Source organism: Protopterus annectens, chromosome 2.part1 (genome assembly GCF_019279795.1).
Source record: "Protopterus annectens isolate FY-2018-M chromosome 2.part1, PAN1.0, whole genome shotgun sequence".
Lineage (NCBI taxonomy): Eukaryota > Metazoa > Chordata > Ceratodontiformes > Protopteridae > Protopterus > Protopterus annectens.
In genome coordinates this window covers 1,347,613,982-1,347,631,732 of record NC_056729.1, presented here as the reverse complement: position 1 = coordinate 1,347,631,732, position 17,751 = coordinate 1,347,613,982, and the positions used below count along the sequence as shown (strand labels likewise).

At 43.2% G+C, this 17,751-nt stretch overlaps 1 protein-coding gene across 1 annotated transcript in view; it reads right to left on the bottom strand.

Annotated features, from left to right (window-relative positions):
* The window catches only part of ABLIM2 (actin binding LIM protein family member 2), a 2,642,076-nt gene that overhangs the window by 699,064 nt on the left and 1,925,261 nt on the right, over positions 1-17,751 (bottom strand). The window contains exon 16 of the mRNA XM_044062807.1: positions 6,058-6,104. Coding sequence (XP_043918742.1) covers positions 6,058-6,104 — 47 coding nt within the window. The remainder of the gene's footprint in view (positions 1-6,057; positions 6,105-17,751) is intronic.

Genomic DNA, 17,751 nt, shown 5'->3' with positions numbered 1-17,751 from the left:
TCAGCACACATTTTAAGTGGAGTTTGCCATGACATTTTTCAAGGTTAGTATACTGTGCCTCTGTCTAACAGTGACATAGAAGCGATACCCAGGGTAAACCTACAATCTCCCATCCACTCATTCAGATTCCTCTTGAAGAGATTCAGTGAGGGACTCTGGCTAACCTGGAGTGGGAGTTTACTCAAGAGTGGAGGGAGCCTCTGGGTTATGAATCTGTCACTCCAGCATGTCCTATTTATTTCAGTCCTGAGGTTCAGGTCTCTTGAGCGTGTAGCTTGATGGGATTCTGATTTTCCAAGGTGCAGCATTTCCAATGATTCCAGGATGGACATGGCTTTATACATCAGGCACAGATCACCTCTGGGCAAGTGGTATGCCACTGAGTGGAGCTGCAGTTTCTTTAACCGGGCAGCAAATGGCATGAGTTTGAGCCCTTTGATCCTCCTGGTGAGATACCTTTGTGGTCTTTCCAGCTGCTGCAGGTGTCTGATAAGGTACATCCCACAAGGGGCATTGTACTAAATTATGGGCCTGATGAGGGATGAGTAAAGAGGCACGATGACCTCCCCTGATCTAGATGTGAATACCTTCATGATTAGGTGGGCTATATGAAATGTTTTTCTAAACACTTTGGCCACGTGGTTGTCAAATGAGGGATTGCTATCAACTTGGGTCCCCAGTTCCTTTATCACTTCTTCCATACTTAATGGGTTACCACCTCTGTGGTAATTTGTGGTCACTTAATTTTTGCCAAAGGGGATGACTATACAGTTTTTAGCATTTAGCTTGAGGACATGGCTCTGGCACCAGTTGTCTGTTTCTATGAGGCCCTTTTGTAGGATGCTTGTGTCAGCTGGAGGGTCGATTATGGCGCCCAGTTTGCAGTCATCTGCAAACTTGTTCAGCCACAGTCCTTCTGTGTTGGCCTGTACCTCCGAGAAATATATACCAAACAAGGGAGGTCCCAGGACTGAGCCTTGTGGGATGCCACTTGTAGCTGGTTTGGGGTCTGACATGGCTCCAGCATTTCTGACCATATGGGTTCGGTCCTTGAGCCAGTTTGCAACCCATCTATTGACAAAGGGGTTTATAATGAAGCTAGTGAGCTTATCTATAATGACCAAGTGGGGTATTGTATGGAAGGCTTTTGCGAGGTCCAGGTAGGCTGTGTGGACCACCTTCCCCTCATCAATGGCCTTGGTGACTGTTTCAAATGACTCAACCAGGTTTAAGAGGCAGGTTCTCCCCTTAAAAAAGCCAAACTGGGTAGAATCCAGTGTCTGTAGGTCCCCAATATCTTTATTTCTGAGGTCCATGATGATCCTTTCCATAGCTTTGCAGACCAAGCTAGTCAGGCTTCTGGTCCAATAGTCTGCAGTATCCATTGAAGCACCGCCTTTGTGGAGAGGGACCACTGTTGCTGTACACTGCTCTTTGGGTACATATCCTGTGGTAAGGCTGAGACTGAACAGTGGTTTTATGTTTGTGTTCAATTTTTCTTGGAGTTCATGTTGGACACAGCCCAGGACACTGTCTGGTCCCATTGATGCTGTGTGATTTGCTTTGGAGAGGCTGGCTGTTACCTGGGTATCTGAGATGTCAGGGGGCCAGCACTCTGCTGGGATAGATATTTGCCCTTTTGGTGGGGAGGGGGGGGTTGCACTGAACCTGTCAGCTCAGATGTTGGCAATGTCTGTGGGATTGGTGTATTGCTTGTCATTTTGGACTAATTCTGAGCATATCTGGGAATTCCCACCTAGGTTCCTACCATAACTAAAGAAAGACTTGTGATTATCCTTAGTGTCCTGTACAATTTTTATCTCAATGATGGCCTTAGACGATTTTATATGTGGCCGTAGTGTTTCAATAATACTGATCAGAGATGCCTTCCCTTTTTAGGATTTTGCTCTATCATATAGTAGCTTCCTCCTTGTATTGTATGTTTTTTTATGGCTGGGGTCCACCAGACAGGATGCCTGCCTTTGGAGGATTGGATCTTGGTTTTATTTGGGATTGCATGATCCATGGATTCCTGAAGGTGTTCATAGAATGCATTTATAATGGGTTCTGAGGTTTGGGCCATATTTTCCACAGGCACAGGGGCTGTGAAGGATTCCACCTCGGTTTTGAGGAGTGTGACATTTGCTTTAGTGTAATTTTTCACTGTGGTTTTCTGGGCATGGCTGGGATCGGGATGTGAATATCCAGTGAGATTACTCTATGGTCTGATCTTACCAGTGAGGGATACTCTTCTGGTCTTGGGCATAGAGTCCCCATGTTGATGATGATCCAGGTCCAGTATGTTTTCCCCTCTTGTGGGACTGGTAGCAAGTTGTTCCATAGCATTTGAGTTTATAAATTCTAGGAACCTTTGGGCTAGGGTGTTGCTGCTAGGGTAATGCTCCCAGTCTATGTTTGGGTAGTTGAAGTCGCCCAATATAATGGTGTTTGGGGAGACCTTCATATTTTCATGTGTTCTCCAGTCAGCCAAGTGTGGTTCCAAGTGTGGCTATGAACTGGAAGGTGGTTTTACCCGCTGTTAGTTGCACATGGATAGTCTCTGATGCTTCATGCTGTGCCACCAACCTGGGGGTGTGGGTATCTTTGACAAATATTGATACTCACCCACCTTTTGTAGTTTGTTCCATGTTTTGCGGCTGTATAGCATGGTATGAGGTGTAACCTGTTAGTGCTAGGGTGCTCTTGGGAGCCTTGAACCAGGTTTCTGTTACTGCACAGATATCAACATTCTCCATGCTGTGGAGAGTTTGGAGTGCGTGCATCTTGCAGTTTAGACTTCTGGCATTGAGTAGCATTACTTCTAGTTTCTTATCCCTTGTGATACCTATGGAGGTGGGTTTGTCTTTTGAGCCTTACCTAAAAAAGGCACTATGTGGGTGACAAGAGCCTTTGGCAATATCCAAAAGGCCACAGGTGACAGGTGAAAGCCATCCCTAGCAAAGCATCATGTCTTGTCGAGCATGTCCTCCCAGGCTGACAGGCATTGGATCCCCTTTTACTGACACCAATACTTAAGACAATTGTTGTAATTGATCATCTTGTCTTCATATTGTGGCATCATGTTTGGTGAGGGTAGGATGATACTCAAGGTCATCAAGTTTGCATATACTACATGTTGCTAAATGCTGTTTAGCACTACCTTACATTGCTTAACACATGGCCATCATGCCTCAGGTGGTGCTGCAGGGCTGCCTATGTCGGATGCACATACTACACTCCCTGCACATGTTTGAAAGCAGGTTGTGTCAACTTAGGCATCCCTTTCACTATATGTGGGAGTCAGAGAGAGGTATCATTTCCAGGGTTCCTACTGAGCCAGTGTATGTGCTATGCGTTGCCTCTTTGCCAAGGCCAAGGCATACTGGGCACACCTCCTTCTGCTTACTGGGGCAGGCTCAGGTTGTTCCTTCTCCGAGTCACGCTGTGCCTGTGATGGCCTTGGCAATGGTGGGGGGCTGTTTGGCCCAGGCCTATGCTGGTCCAGCTGCAGCTTTTTTCGCAGAATCATATTATGTAGCATAGCACATACCATAACAATTTGGATACATGTAGTTGGTGAGTATTGCAAGGCTCCACCAGATGTGTCCAGGCACCGGAACTGTGACTTGAGCAACCCAAACACACGCTGAATTACATTTCGTGTTTGTGCATGTGTCTCATTATGGCGTTTCTGTTCAGGTGTGTGTGCGTTTCTGATGGGTGTCATCAGCCACGGCTTCAGTGAATAGCCAGCATCCCCCACTAAGTGACCATGTGGGATGTCCCCATTGGCAAATGTCTGGTACAGCTGCGTCAGATGCCAGATATGGGAATCATGGTAGCTTCCAGGGCAGCCAGCACACACATTCATTATTATGGCCTGGGCAGCACACACGACCTGGCAGTTGATGGAGGGGAAGCCCTTGCGGTTAATGTAGGCCCTACCCCGCTCACCGGCTGGTGCTTTGATGTGTATATGCTTGCAGTCTATTGCACCCACTACCTCAGGGTATTCTGCTATTTGCTGGAAGAGACGCATATTGCTGGCCAATACCTCACGGGAACTGGGGAAATATACATGATCACTGACATGTGCTGACATGGCATCCAGGAACTGGTGCAGTACCCTGGATGTTGATGCCTGCGATATCCCCATCATATCACCAGTTGGTCTCTGGAAGGTACCTGTTGCTAGTATTCTTAGGTCAACACATACCTTGGTTTCCACTGGGAGGGGTTCCCCCTCTGTTGGTTCTGTGTGTGAGGCATGGCCTGCACAGCTCAACAATTTGCTGCAGGAGGTCTCTGTCCACTCTATAGTGCTCCACTATCTCCAGCTCATGTAACCCCTGGTAGGCGACCCTGGGCCTGTACACTCTTCTCCGTCTCCTCACTGTGGGTTGTCTGGCAGCATTTGCATTGTCACCACCCTCAGCATGTTGCATATGTTGCCTTATAACAGCAATGGCAGCCCCTAGCATTTTCTGTCTGAGTGAAGCTTTTTCAGTTTTCACTTCTAGTAGCTTACTTCAGTGTTGCAGTGTCTCTTGAGAGAAACAAACTGCACTGTTGTTTGCAGAGTTTTAAGTGCTGGGCTGGGCTAGTGTTCTGCCTGTGCAATTGCCTGATTCTGATTGTTTTCACCTGCTAGCTCTACTAGTATTCCCTGGTAGCTTCCTACTATTTGTTGTGCTTCCTTTTTCCTTTCTGTTTCCTCAGGGGGGAGCGACGCTCATACAAGCGCAAACACACTCACAGCAGCTCACACGAGCGCACACATGCTTAGACGGACTAAAACTTGCTTATTCTGGTTAAAACACGTGCACACCAGCGCAGACACACTTACAGGTCTTTAAACAGTCTTATACATGCTTACTCCGGCTTACACGCCCCCACTTACACTTTCACACACGCACTGTGTCTTACTTGGGTTTACAGGCGCGCACATGCATGCATACCTGCTCAGCAAGAAACTTTGGTGTTATCCACAGTATATACCTTCCATTTCTTGGCTTTCCCTGGCCTACCTGTTGACATACCTCTTTCCATGATGTCTAACTGACAGCTGACACATACCACTCTGCTCCTATGAGCTTCACTACTTTCATACATACCCCCCTTGTGATGTCACCTATCTCCTACTCTGTTACTCCCCATATCCTACTCCTACACTCCACTGACTGTGGTCATTTGCTATGTAAAAGTGCGATTCACTATCCTAACACTCATTTACATAGGATTGCCTACTAATGCTTGGTTACATGTCTTAGACTGGGCTTCTCCCCTTAGCAACCCCTACTCGGTGGCCATGTTGTCTTCAGCCTGCTATTCCCTTACATTGTAATTTAACAGTTTTCATAGATTCCATGTTTGTGGCTTTTATTTTCTTATTTTATGATTTTTTTAGCGCACCCCATTTGCGCGGTGCTGCGCTACGCTTAAACATCGGAAATCGCCGAAAAAAAAAAGTATTTTTATTTTCATTTTGCATCTGGGAACATTTCCAATGGCCTTATATTTGGCAATTGGCATGCTTCCTCAACCATATGCAACCTTTATTTGGAGCTGACAAGGCTCCATTGTGTTATTTGCAGAATGGTACTCAGTTGTCAACTGAGTACATTTCTGCAGCTAACACGGCTCCTACTCGGACAGGTTTGTGCTTCCTGGATCACAAATTTACCTCATTTGCATGCCTTTTGGCTGCAAGTGAGGTAATTTGCATATCCCAGCCCAGCCCATGTAGGAGTCGTTTTAGGGGCTCTCTTACATGCCCCTACAAGCTGTTTCTGGATTGCTCGTTGGACATGATGGCTGCATGGAGTCTTACTCTACTCGTACACTCCGTGTAAGCCATCATGAATCCGGCCCTTTGTCTTTCACCTATTTTTGGAATGTAATCACAACATTCCATGTAGCACATTTAATTATACATGAATATAAATCAGACATTTTAACCAAGATGCACAGATGATTATAATGTCATCATACATGAAAGGAACAGACATTTACATTGAAAGCATATAAATTATACAAAAGGCTACTTTACACACTTACCTTTCTGTCTTCAGATTGACCATCCTCCCCATCTGATCTTCGCAGTGCTAAAAATAAAAAATTTTGCTTATTGATAAAATTAAAAAAAACACCCCTACAGTGCCAAGACTGCTTTAATGTCCTTTTTCACAAGATTAATACATAACATACAACAAAAACATCAACAAGTGTGAATGATAGAAAAACAACTACAAGCTACCACACCATGTTCTAGAAAACTGCAGCCAAGAGACAGGTTTGTGTCCCTGGGGCAGACAAGCTACACATGATAAAATATCCCAAATGATGTACTCCTCCAGCCATGGATGATTACTGTCTCAAATGCAGATATATGCCATTTAGCAGACACTACATATAGTGTGACAGGGTGACAGATAAAAAACGAGGAGAGGAAACTGCTAGTTAAGTGCTAATTCTGAGAGATTTGGTCCTATGTCTTGAGTTTTGTTACACAGATTAAGAATATCTACCAAGACAATAATTATGCAGTTTCCTTTTCTATTAATACATATGTACTCATGTCAGTATTTAAAATTTGAAGGTTTAATAATGATGATGTTAATAAAGATAATTATGTAGGCAGGTACATTCCAATACATGTTTTCCTCCACTCTGAAGGACCATCCTTAAGGCTCCCCTACCTGTCACCAGTTGCCACGTTCATTCCTTGAGAAAGCACATATCCTTATGTTAGGCAATGCTGTATGACACATTTATTCCTACACAGGTAGCCCAATCAATTCATCCGATCCCCAGTAATAAGAATCTGGTAGTAGTGAGTGAGCTAGCTTGCTGGTCAAGTATAGTGCCCTACCTCTTCTCTGGAGAGCATCCCCCTCCTTAGAAATGGTTCTGTCAGATCTTCTGCACTATAATATCTGCATGAAGCATGCCTCTACAGGCTCACTCAGCTACATGCATATACATGATAGATGCAAATGCTCATTGGCTCATGTGTCACGAGTGCAACACTTTATACTCACACTAGGTCTCACCCAAGTGGCGAACCACATTTGACTTTCTCTACCCAGGATGGAAGAGCCACCAGCAGCCGTTTGCTTGCATCCTTATTAATCAGATCTGCCAGATGCCTGAACTGCTAAGTGAGCTCCACTTGCCTGAGCCATAGTCAAGATTTTATCCCTCTGTACCACTGAAGCTGGCCATTCATCATCATCATCATCATCATCATCATCATTATCATCATCATCAGAATGATACTATTTTATTTAATTATTTATTTATTTGAAGTTTGTTTGCCAGGATAGTCCATTGGGCCAGAAGAGCCCATTTTCAATGGAATCCTGAAGAGAAAAGCTCCACAGTATACAATGAATAAAATAATAATTCATTAGTATAGAATAACAATAGTACAGATAAAAATGCTATCTGAAGATGCAATTTAGTAAGATGCAAAAACAGAATTAAAGGATCTCTAAGTGAATATTTACAATATTTACAAATATGTAATTCCTATGATTGTAAATGCAGACGTTACATCTAATACAACTATAAGAAGATATTTACAGAATGAGTATTTCTGCTGAGGAAAATATGAAGGTGGAGGAAGAGACAGAATTGGGTATATGGGGTAAGGGAAAGATGAGTTTTGGGAAGAAGGGGAGTAAGGAAGAAAGTGGGGAGAAAGACAGTATAGAGAAAGGATGAGGAAGAAGACAGAGAGTGAGGGTATGAGATAAGTGTGTTACTGGGGAATTCGTGTGGGATGGGAACAGGAGCATTCCCAGAGGGATGTTAGGTAAGAATAAAGCAAGGTTTTGAAAGTAGAGAGGCTGCTAGTGGTGCGGATGTGAGGTGGCAGGGAGTTCCAGAGACATGCTAAGGAGAAGAATAGTAGAAATTTGTCAGGTGGGAGTGCAGGCTTATAGGTTCATAGGTAGGTACTTGGCTATTGGCCCTAGGGCCTATATAAGCCTAGCCAAAAATGTACCCTGGCTTTCGCCACCCAAAATTATTTTCCTGTGCCCCTGTCGAGCAGAGTCACAGAAGTGATCCCTGGGGTGAATTTCCTATTTCCCATCCAATCATCAAGATTTTTCTTGAAGAGTGCTAATGAGGAGCTCTGTTTGACATTGATAGGTAGTCTGTTCCAGAGTATGGGAAGTCTCTGGGAAAGGAATCTATCCCTCCAGCATGTTCTGTTTATTGTGGTAACAAGGTTTAGGTCCCTAGAGCATGCAGCTCGGACGGATTGGGATTTCTTTAAATGCAGCATGTCCAACAGCTCTGGGTTTGACATAGCTTTGTATGTTAGGCAGAGATTGTCTCTGAGTAGGTGATATGCGACTGAGTAAAGTGGAGTTTTTTGAGACGGTCTGCGTAGGGCATCTGTTTGAGGCCAGTAATCCTCTTTGTGAGGTATTTCTGTGGCCTTTCCAGTTGTTGTAGATGTCTTGTGAGGTACATAAAAGGGGCAATGTACTCTATAATGGGTCTAATGAATGATGAGTAGAGGGGAACAATGACCTCTTTTTTTCTGGATGAGAAACCTTTTGTGATAAGGTGAGCCACGTAGAAGGATTTCCTGACCACTATGGCGATGTGATTATCAAAGAAGAGACTACTGTCCACCTGTGTACTAAGGTCTCTTATCACATTTTCGGCAATAAGTAGACTACCAGCTATGTGGTAGTTCATGGGTACAGAGTTTTTACCAAAGGGGATGACAATACACTTTTTGGCATTGAGCTTCAGGCCATGGCTTTGACACCTGGCATCTGTCTCAGTGAGGCCCTTTTGTAGTTTGTCCACATTGTTAGGAGTTTCGATTATGGCTCCTAGTTTGCAGTCATCTGCAAACTTTGTTAGCCAAAGAACTTCTGTGTTAGCCTGTACTTCAGAGAAGTAGATACCAAACAGGAGAGGACCCAGGACTGAACCCTGTAGTACTCCACTTGTCACTGGTCTGAAGTCGGATTTGGAGTCTGCTACTTTCACAGTATGGGTTCTGTCCGTGAGCCAGTTGGCAACCCATCTTGTGACATAGGGATTTATACTTAGTTTAGTGAGCTTATCTATAATTCCAGAGTGGGGGATGGTGTTGAATGCCTTGGTGAGATCTAGATAAGCTGTGTGAACCACCTTACCTTCATCTATGGCTTTGATGACTGCTTCAAAGAAGTCAATCAGGTTTAGGAGACATGATCTGCCTTTTACAAATCCGAACTGGGTAGGGTCCAGAGTTTGGAGATTACCAATGTCTTTGTTTATGAGTTCCATGATGATACGTTCCATGGCCTTGCAGACCAGACTCATCAGGCTAATGGGGCGGTAGTTCCCAAGGTCTGTCATGGCTCCCCCTTTGTGGAGTGGGATAACCGTCGCGGTGCGCCATTCAGTGGGCACAAAGCCTGAGGTGAGGCTATGAATGAACATGGTACTTAGGTAGGGTGCCAGTTCATTCTGTAGTTCATGTAGTATGCAGCCTGGGATATTGTCATGTCCCATGGATGCTGTATTCTTGGCTTTGGAGAGTGTGCTTTTTACCTGTGCAGCCATGATTACAGGAAGTTTGCATTCTTCCGGTATAGAGATGGGCCCTCTAGGAGGTGAGAGGGGTAAAGTTAGCACTGAACCTATCTGCCAGGATGTTGGCAATATCAGTTGGTTCTATATATTTAGTGTCATTATGCTGTAACTCAGAGCAGATCTGAGTGTTGCCATTGAGATTCTTGACATAGCTATAGAATGCTTTGTAGTTGTCTTTAGAGTCAGTGGCAATTTTGTTTTCGTAACTAGCTTTGGAGGATTTTATGAGGGATCTCAGCTTCTTACTGAGGTTGACCAGGGAGTTCCTTCAGTCATGGGATTTTACTCTTTTTTGCAACAGTTTCTTTCTTCTGTTGTAGAGTTTGTTTATGGCACAGGGCCACCAGATTGGCTTCCTTTTTTTGGAGGATAGCATCTTGCTTCTATTAGGGATAGCATGATCCATGCACTTGTGTAAGTGCTTATAAAGTGCATTTGTGTATGATTCAGCAGTCGTACCTCTATTGTCCATCTGCATGGGTGTCATGAAGTTTGCCACTTCTGTCTTAAGAAGTGTGAAGTTGGCTTTAGAGAAGTTTTTTATGGTGATTTCCCTAAATGGGGGTGGGGGCGGAATGTGGATGTCTCGGGCGATTAGCTTGTGGTCGAATCTGACTGAGGAACTGACCTCTGGTGTGGAACACCGGTTGCCCATGTTGGTAATGACCACATCTAGAATATTGCTGTCCCTGGTGGGGGTGTAAATAAGTTGATCCAAGGCACTGGAATTTATGAATTCCAGAAAATGTTGAGCAAAAGAGTTGGTACTTGAGTAGTTTTCCCAGTTAATGGTGGGGTAGTTGAATTCGCCCATTATTAGGGTGTTGGGTTGCACCCTAATACGTTTCAGTGTATCAAGAAATAAGGAGTAGGAATCCTGGGGCATGGTGGGGGGGGGGTCTGTAGCAAGCTACAATTTGGACTGCGGTCTTGCCCAGAGTTAGTTGCACTTGGATAATCTAGTATGCATTATGCTGTGCAACTAGCCTGGAGCTATGGATATCCTTAATGAATATGGACACGCCTCCACCTTTAGTGCTTCGTTCCGGGTTAGGAGGCCGAAAGGTGTGGTATAAATTATAGCCTGATAATGCAGGGGTGCTTTCTGGAGCTTTGAACCAGGTCTCTGTCACTGCACATATGTCGATGTTCTCCATTTTAAGGAGTGCCTCGAGTGAGTGCATTTTGAGGTTTAGACTTCTAGCATTGAGTAGCATTACCCTCAGATTTTGCTTGCTTATACTAGTTACAGTGGTGAATTTGTCATTTGAACCTTGCCTACAAAAGGCACTATAGGGGTGGCAAGAGCCTTAGCCAGTATCTGGAATCCCAAGGGCGACAGGTGCAGGCCATCTCTGGCAAAGCATCATGGTCTGTCGATCATGTCGTCCCAGGCAGACAAATACTGGATCCCCTTAGAATGATACCAGAAGCTTAGCCAATTGTTGAAGTCAATCATTTTGTCCTTGTACTGTGGTATCATTCTGGGTGATGGCAGGATGCTACTCAGTGCTAGGGTCATACTTGCCTGGGCTACAAGATCAGAGAGCTTCTCCATGTCTCTTTTCATGTAGTCCAGGGAGGTACATCTCAGGTCATTCACACCAACATGGACAATGACAGTGTCATATTTGTACTTGCTGTGGAGTGACCTGAGTGCGTGCATTATGTGGCGGATCCTGGCACCTGACAGGCAGCTGACAGTAACTTTCTCCTTGTTTAGCCTGGTGAGTGGAACATCAGTGTGCCTGACTATAGAGTCACCTATGACTAGAGTGTTGGGTACGTTGGTATGCCTTATGGGCTGTGGTTGAGTGGCACACTGACGTTGTGGGCTATGTGTCATTTGGGTTGTGTTGAGTGGTGGAGTTTGCTTGCGTTTCTGCTTTGGAGGTCCCTGATACTTGGGCAGGTTTTTATTGAGAGCTTCCGCTAATGTAGGTGTGTGTTTTGTGATTCTATGTGGGTGTTTTGGTGGTGTAGGTTTTGAGGGACTATGTGATGAGTGTGGTGTGGTGCAAGTGTTTACCTTCTCCTCATGACTGTCTAGTCCAGTCCTGGATGAAGAGAGCTTTGCTTCAGGTTTGGCTATATAAGTGCATCTCTCACAGGCTGTAATGTTGGGTGGTAGGAGGAGAGGGTTGTCTGTGTACATGAGGCAATTGCTGCATTGCCCCAAGATGCCCAGATTCATCAGGTAAACAGGAGAAATCACTGGGAGCTAACCCTTAGACATGCCTGGATAGGTGCTTATCTATTAAGTACTAAAAACTGCTTTCCTCTAGACAAGTGAGGAAAGTTGAGTGATGTAGTAATTTGCAGCTTATTTAGTGCTTACAATAAGTTCTGAACAAGTGCTGAAGTCAAAGAAACAGATATGAGTGCTGAAACTAGAAAACTGGCTAGTTCTAAGAAACAAAATTAAGCTAGAAGGCTTCCATCCAACACAGAAAGGCTTGGGGGCTCAGAAGCCTACAAACAGTCTAGACCACTTACAGGAAAGGCAGGAAACGAGCTTAAAATTTTTTTTCTCTTGAGCTAATGACACTAGACTGGGAGGAGTGTCCCAGATCAAATTTACAGTAGGGGCGGGCAACTGCAAAGCCACCAAGTATAACAACAAAACACCAACAGGGAGGGAGGAGGGTGGGGATACTAAAGCTATTAGCCTACACTCTTTAGACAGCAAACACTACAGAAAGCCACAAAATGAAAGTTTTTAAACAGATAAAGGAGCAGAGAGAATCTACAGAATGCTTTTAACTGCAAACAAATCAGTTACCTGTGCAGATTAGTTAATAGCAATAAAATGCAGTAAAAACTATGCAGCAGGCAATAAAATGTGCTATATATGAATTGCTAGAAACAATAATCAGTATAAATAAGCCAGAAAACAGGATACTTATATATCTCAGATCAGAGTTGTAGTCAAATCCCCTCCTCCACACTGCTCAGTGTGTTATGCAGTTCAATCAGATTTTGGGTATTGGTTCTTAGGAGTCTATTGGGAAGGTAGACTTTAAAGGTTGAGGCAAGGGAGGGGCATAGAGAGGGATTAAAGATGAGTTTGTGGGCGTGTATGAGTTGAATGTAGGTGAGATAATTGGGCAACTCTAGCCAATTTAGTTTGTGGAAGGCAGTACAGTGATGGGTGGAATATCTGTATCCAGTGGTGAATTTGGAGATTTTGTTGTAACAGCAAGAGATTTTTGTCTTTAGGGAAGATTTTAAGTTAGTTAAGAGTGAGGCACCATACAGGAGAGAAGGGATAAGATATGTAGTAGAGAGAACAAGCCTGGTAGAGGGGGTGAGGTAGTGATTGTGGCGGTAGAGCATGCCTAGTTTCTGGTGTTTTTTTTTTTTATATTTGTTTGTAGGTGGGTATCACACTTGAGCTGATCATCAATAAGTACTCCAGGCAGTTTTGCACTGGATACTATTTCAAGAGTATTATTCTTACTGATGATGGAGAATGAGTTTTTGTCAATTATTGTGGTTTTTGAGGGGGTGAATATCATGAGTTTGGTTTTTGATGCATTGAGTGCCAGATGGTTCTCTAGCATATATTGCTCAGTGGAGGAGAAGGCATCTTGTGTTAGTTTTATGACAGTGTAGGTGGAGGAGGCAGCGCAGATGATTGCTGAGTCGACGGCTTATTGGATAATGTTTGCATTAGGGATGGTGCGGTTAAAGTCATTGATGAAAATATTGTACAGTAGGGGACCTAAAATGGAACCCTGGGGTATGCCAGTGGGAGTGTTGAGGAATGGGGAGAAGGCTTTTTTCCATTTGATGGCTTGCTGCCTGTTAGAGAGGCAGCTGGTAAACCAGTTGATAAAGGAAGGAGAACGATTTAGGTTAGAGAGTTTAGTTAGGAGAAGGTTATGAGAGATAGTATCAAAGGCCTTAGAAAGATCAGGAAGGAGGGTAGACACAGTGTGTCCAGAATCACGGGCTTTATTCACTGTTTCAAGGAAGGAGAGAGGGCGGTAGTGGTGCTATGGCCAGGTCTGAATCCATGTTGTGTGGGAGTTAGCAGATGGTTGTCTATGAGATATGGTAAAAGTTGTAGGTGGATACACTTTTCAAGAAGTTTTGAGATGGGTGATAAGATAGCGATAGGTCGGAAATTACAGCTATTATAGTTGTTACCCCCTTTGTGAAGAGGAATAATAAAGGCCTTTTTCCAGAGTTGGGGTACATGGCCTTCTTGGATTGATCGATTTATGAGAATGCAGATGGGGAAGGCAATGGCATCAGCAGCTGTCTTTAGGAAGTACGAAGGAATGTTGTCAGGGGCGTTGGAGCATGGTTTTAAGTTCTGGAGGAGTTTTTTTATAGTTGATATGGGGATGGGTTTTATAGAGAAGGGAGGAGGTTGGGAGGTGGGAGTATTTGTGTAGGAAGAGATAGAGGAACAAAGAGGCGAGGATGTAGGGTTGTTTGTGAAGGATGATGTTAGTTTCGTTATTGAGTCAATGAAGAAAGTGTTGAATTGGTGGCCAAGTCCTTATTGGGGGTATTGGGGTCTGGGCTAGAGTTTTCCTTTCTACCAGGGTTAAAGAGGGAGGTGATACCATCCCAGAATTTTTGGGGGTTTGTCTTATGGTCGTTTTGGAGTGAGGAGAAGTAGGATTTACTGACTAAAGAAATAAGTTTTTTATTTTCTGACTATTAGTCAAGATCTAAAACAGTTAAGGCACTTGAGATAACTACGCATGTAAAACCTTAGAAATAAAAAAGTAATGTTTACTATTACTTAATATACCTAATACAGACAGACTTATTTATTTATTGATTTACTGTTTATTTAATAAAATTTGATAAACAGGAAAATCTGACTGGGTAGGAGCCGATTTTCAGCACAGGCCTGGGGAGAAAAGCTCCGAGTATTACAAAACATTTTAAGAATAATAATTGTACAGACTTTAAAATAATACAATAGACAAATACAGTTTAAATGATCACATCTAATTAGACATAACATGAAAACATTGGTTAAAAACAGATAAAAGTTACAGGACAATGATTTAACAGTTAAGAGTAATTTTAACCAGTTTATAGAGAAATTAAAGGTAAGTTAGTAAAATCAAACAGGAATTACAATATGAAGTGAGAGAAAATCAGGCTTATGGTATATTTAGAGAGAGAAAACCACGGGAGAGAAATTGATAGAAGTAAGGAAGTGAGTGAAGAAGGGAAAAGGCAGAGTAAGGATATGTAAGTTTTGAATGGGTATTTGTCCACATTTAGGGATATAGTTTACCCTTGTGTTGAATAAGAACAGAGCCACCTTTTGGCTAGAAATTCTTTCAGAATATTTTTGAAGGATGGGTGGGAGGGAGTTGACCTGATGGATAGAGATAGAGAGTTCCAGGCCTTAGCAAAATGGTATGACTACAGACAATGCCCAGCAGATTTTATAGATTTATGGACAGACAGAAATTTTTGGTCATTTTATCATAATGATTGTCTAGGAACACAGTTGTGTAAAATGTTATTTAGTCCTGGAAAAAAAAATGGGTTCTGGATAATTTTATTGGTGGTAAGAATCTGTGTATATGTTAGTTGATGGGGTTGCTCTAAGCAATTTAGGCTTTTTAGTGCTATACAGTGGTAGTGGTGCTGCGGTAGCGTTGTCGCCTCACAGCAATACGTTGTCCCGTTCGATTCTCAGCTAGAGCGTCTTCTGTGTGGAGGCATGCGTGAATGGGCATGCCTTAGTTGAAGGTTGTGCGTCAGGGCTGGTAACTCGGCACATAAAAATCCACTACCAGACATTAGCAGACCGGAGTTCCACTGTGATGACTCCTAACCGGGATAAGCCGAAAGATGCAACAAGTGCTATACAGTTGTGGGTTCTGAAAGGGCTATTTGCTGCAACTTTGTTACAGCATTGTTCAAGTTTTGAGTTTTGTGATGCCTAAAGGTTAGTAAGGACAGGAGCAACATAATGAAGTGTGGAGAAGAGATAAGAAGTGGCAAGTGTAGCTTTAATTGTGTTTGTGAGAACATTTTTTGGCTCTATAAAGCATCCCTAGTTTTTGATGAGTATTGCTTATGCAATTTTGTACATGCAGGTCGAATTTAAGATTATCATCTACTATCATCCCTAATAATTTGCTATGTCAAATTACTTCAATGGATGCATTATCAAGAGAGGAGATTTTAAATTTTGTTTTTCATGGGAGAAGGATTTGAGGAAAAAAGTAGTAGTTTGTGTTTTTTAGGGTTGAGCATGAGTTGTAAGTTACAAAGCCATGTTTCAGTTGCTGTTAAAGCTGCCTGAGCAATTTTTGGAGGTGTGCCATGTTGTCAGATGTGCAAATGAGAGAGGAGTCATCTGCATACTGTATTAGGGAGGCCTGTTTTGTGGATGTGTGGGGGTGTTTGTGAGAATGTTAAACAGGATGGGACTAACAACAGAGCCTTGTGATACACCAGTAGTGGTTGGGAGGTTTGGAGAGATGGTGGAGAGCTATTTTACTGATTTCTTGCACTACAAAGTTGAGACTTATGTTTAATGTTTCCTTACTGTTCCTCTACCTTGTACATCAAGAACTGCTGCAAGCATTAAATAATGCCCAAGATCCCCATTATATGTTCAAGGAATGCTGCTGCACTCGCTTATCAATTAGAGCACTGGGTTAATTTAATGCTGAGGTTTCCTGTGGCAAGGGTACATGGTTCAATGATTTTTTTCTCATCTTCACAGTTTACCTTTTTTTTCCTTAATGTCTTATTTCTTTTTTACGCTACATCCTTGGGGGTCTAATAGCAGTGCAGAAGACTAATATCCTCAGTGGGTGGGTACAGGGCTCTAATCCCTTTTAGTACCTTGGAGCCACACTACTTATACATATCCTTGGTGTCTAGTAGTTGCCCACACCACTTTTTTTTTAATTAAGCAACTTTAAGGCACACTATACAGAGTATGCCTGGTATCTAGTGATCCCTCTCCCAGATGCACATCTTCAGAGTTCTCCCTGGTGTCAAGTGATTCACCCCAATTTCCATTATGGTTAAGTGCTATTAAGGCATGAGATGTAAGAGTTCTCCGTGGTGTCTACAGGTTCCTCCTAATTCATGTTAGAGTTCTCCCTGGTGTCTGTTGGTTCCTCATATCCCACATTATGTGCACGTACAGTTAAGGCATGAAGACACAGGTTATCCCAAGTAGCTAGTGTTTCCCTTTCTCAAATCTTTACAGTTATTCCTACTGGGTAGTGACAGCCCCCCCATTCCATGTCTTTCTCTCAATGTTGCAGGCTTTGCTCATTATTCCAGGGGTGTGTGTGCCTGGAAGTATGACAGTCACCTCAACCCTCTACACATATCCATGCATGCATGCACGAGTACACACGCACACACATTCACTGCATGTATACACACACACACACACACACACACACACACACACACACACACACACACACACACACACACACACACACACACAAACACGCACACATCTACCTCCTCACTAACCCTCCATACTGCAAATTCTTAAGTAAACACAAAATCACAAATATACTCACATATACAGACACACACACACACACACACACACACACACACACACACACACACACACACACACACACACACACACACACACACGCCCTAACCATTAAACTCTACAAAGAGATGATTAAATAGGGCCTTTTATCCATGTTCATTAACACAAGTGTCCAGGAGTGGGCATTCAGAGAATCATTCAGCTGCATAAATGCCTTCCTACCAGTAGTTCTGAGGGACAGCACTTTGTTAATTGGCATATGCTTCTCCCCATGAATGCTTAATTAGCATTTAACACAGTCACACAGATAACCCACCTCTTCATGTTGCAACACTGTGGTAGGGCTGTCACTGATTCAGAAGTGGTTACAACAAACTGCTTACCTTATTTACATCCCCTGGTAACCTTTTTTTAACTGGCTGCATTGTTTCATTACATAATGAATGATGCTGCAGTTGTATACTTAATTCTGATGACATCAACATAATTTCCTGTTTTGGACAAAGGCATTAATTTTTGATTACATTTGTTTGATCCTGTGTAGCTTTGGAGAATGTTTTGTGTGGGCATTAACAACATAACTATTTTTTGTTGATGGCCTCGCAGTTGTTACTGTTTGATAGTAC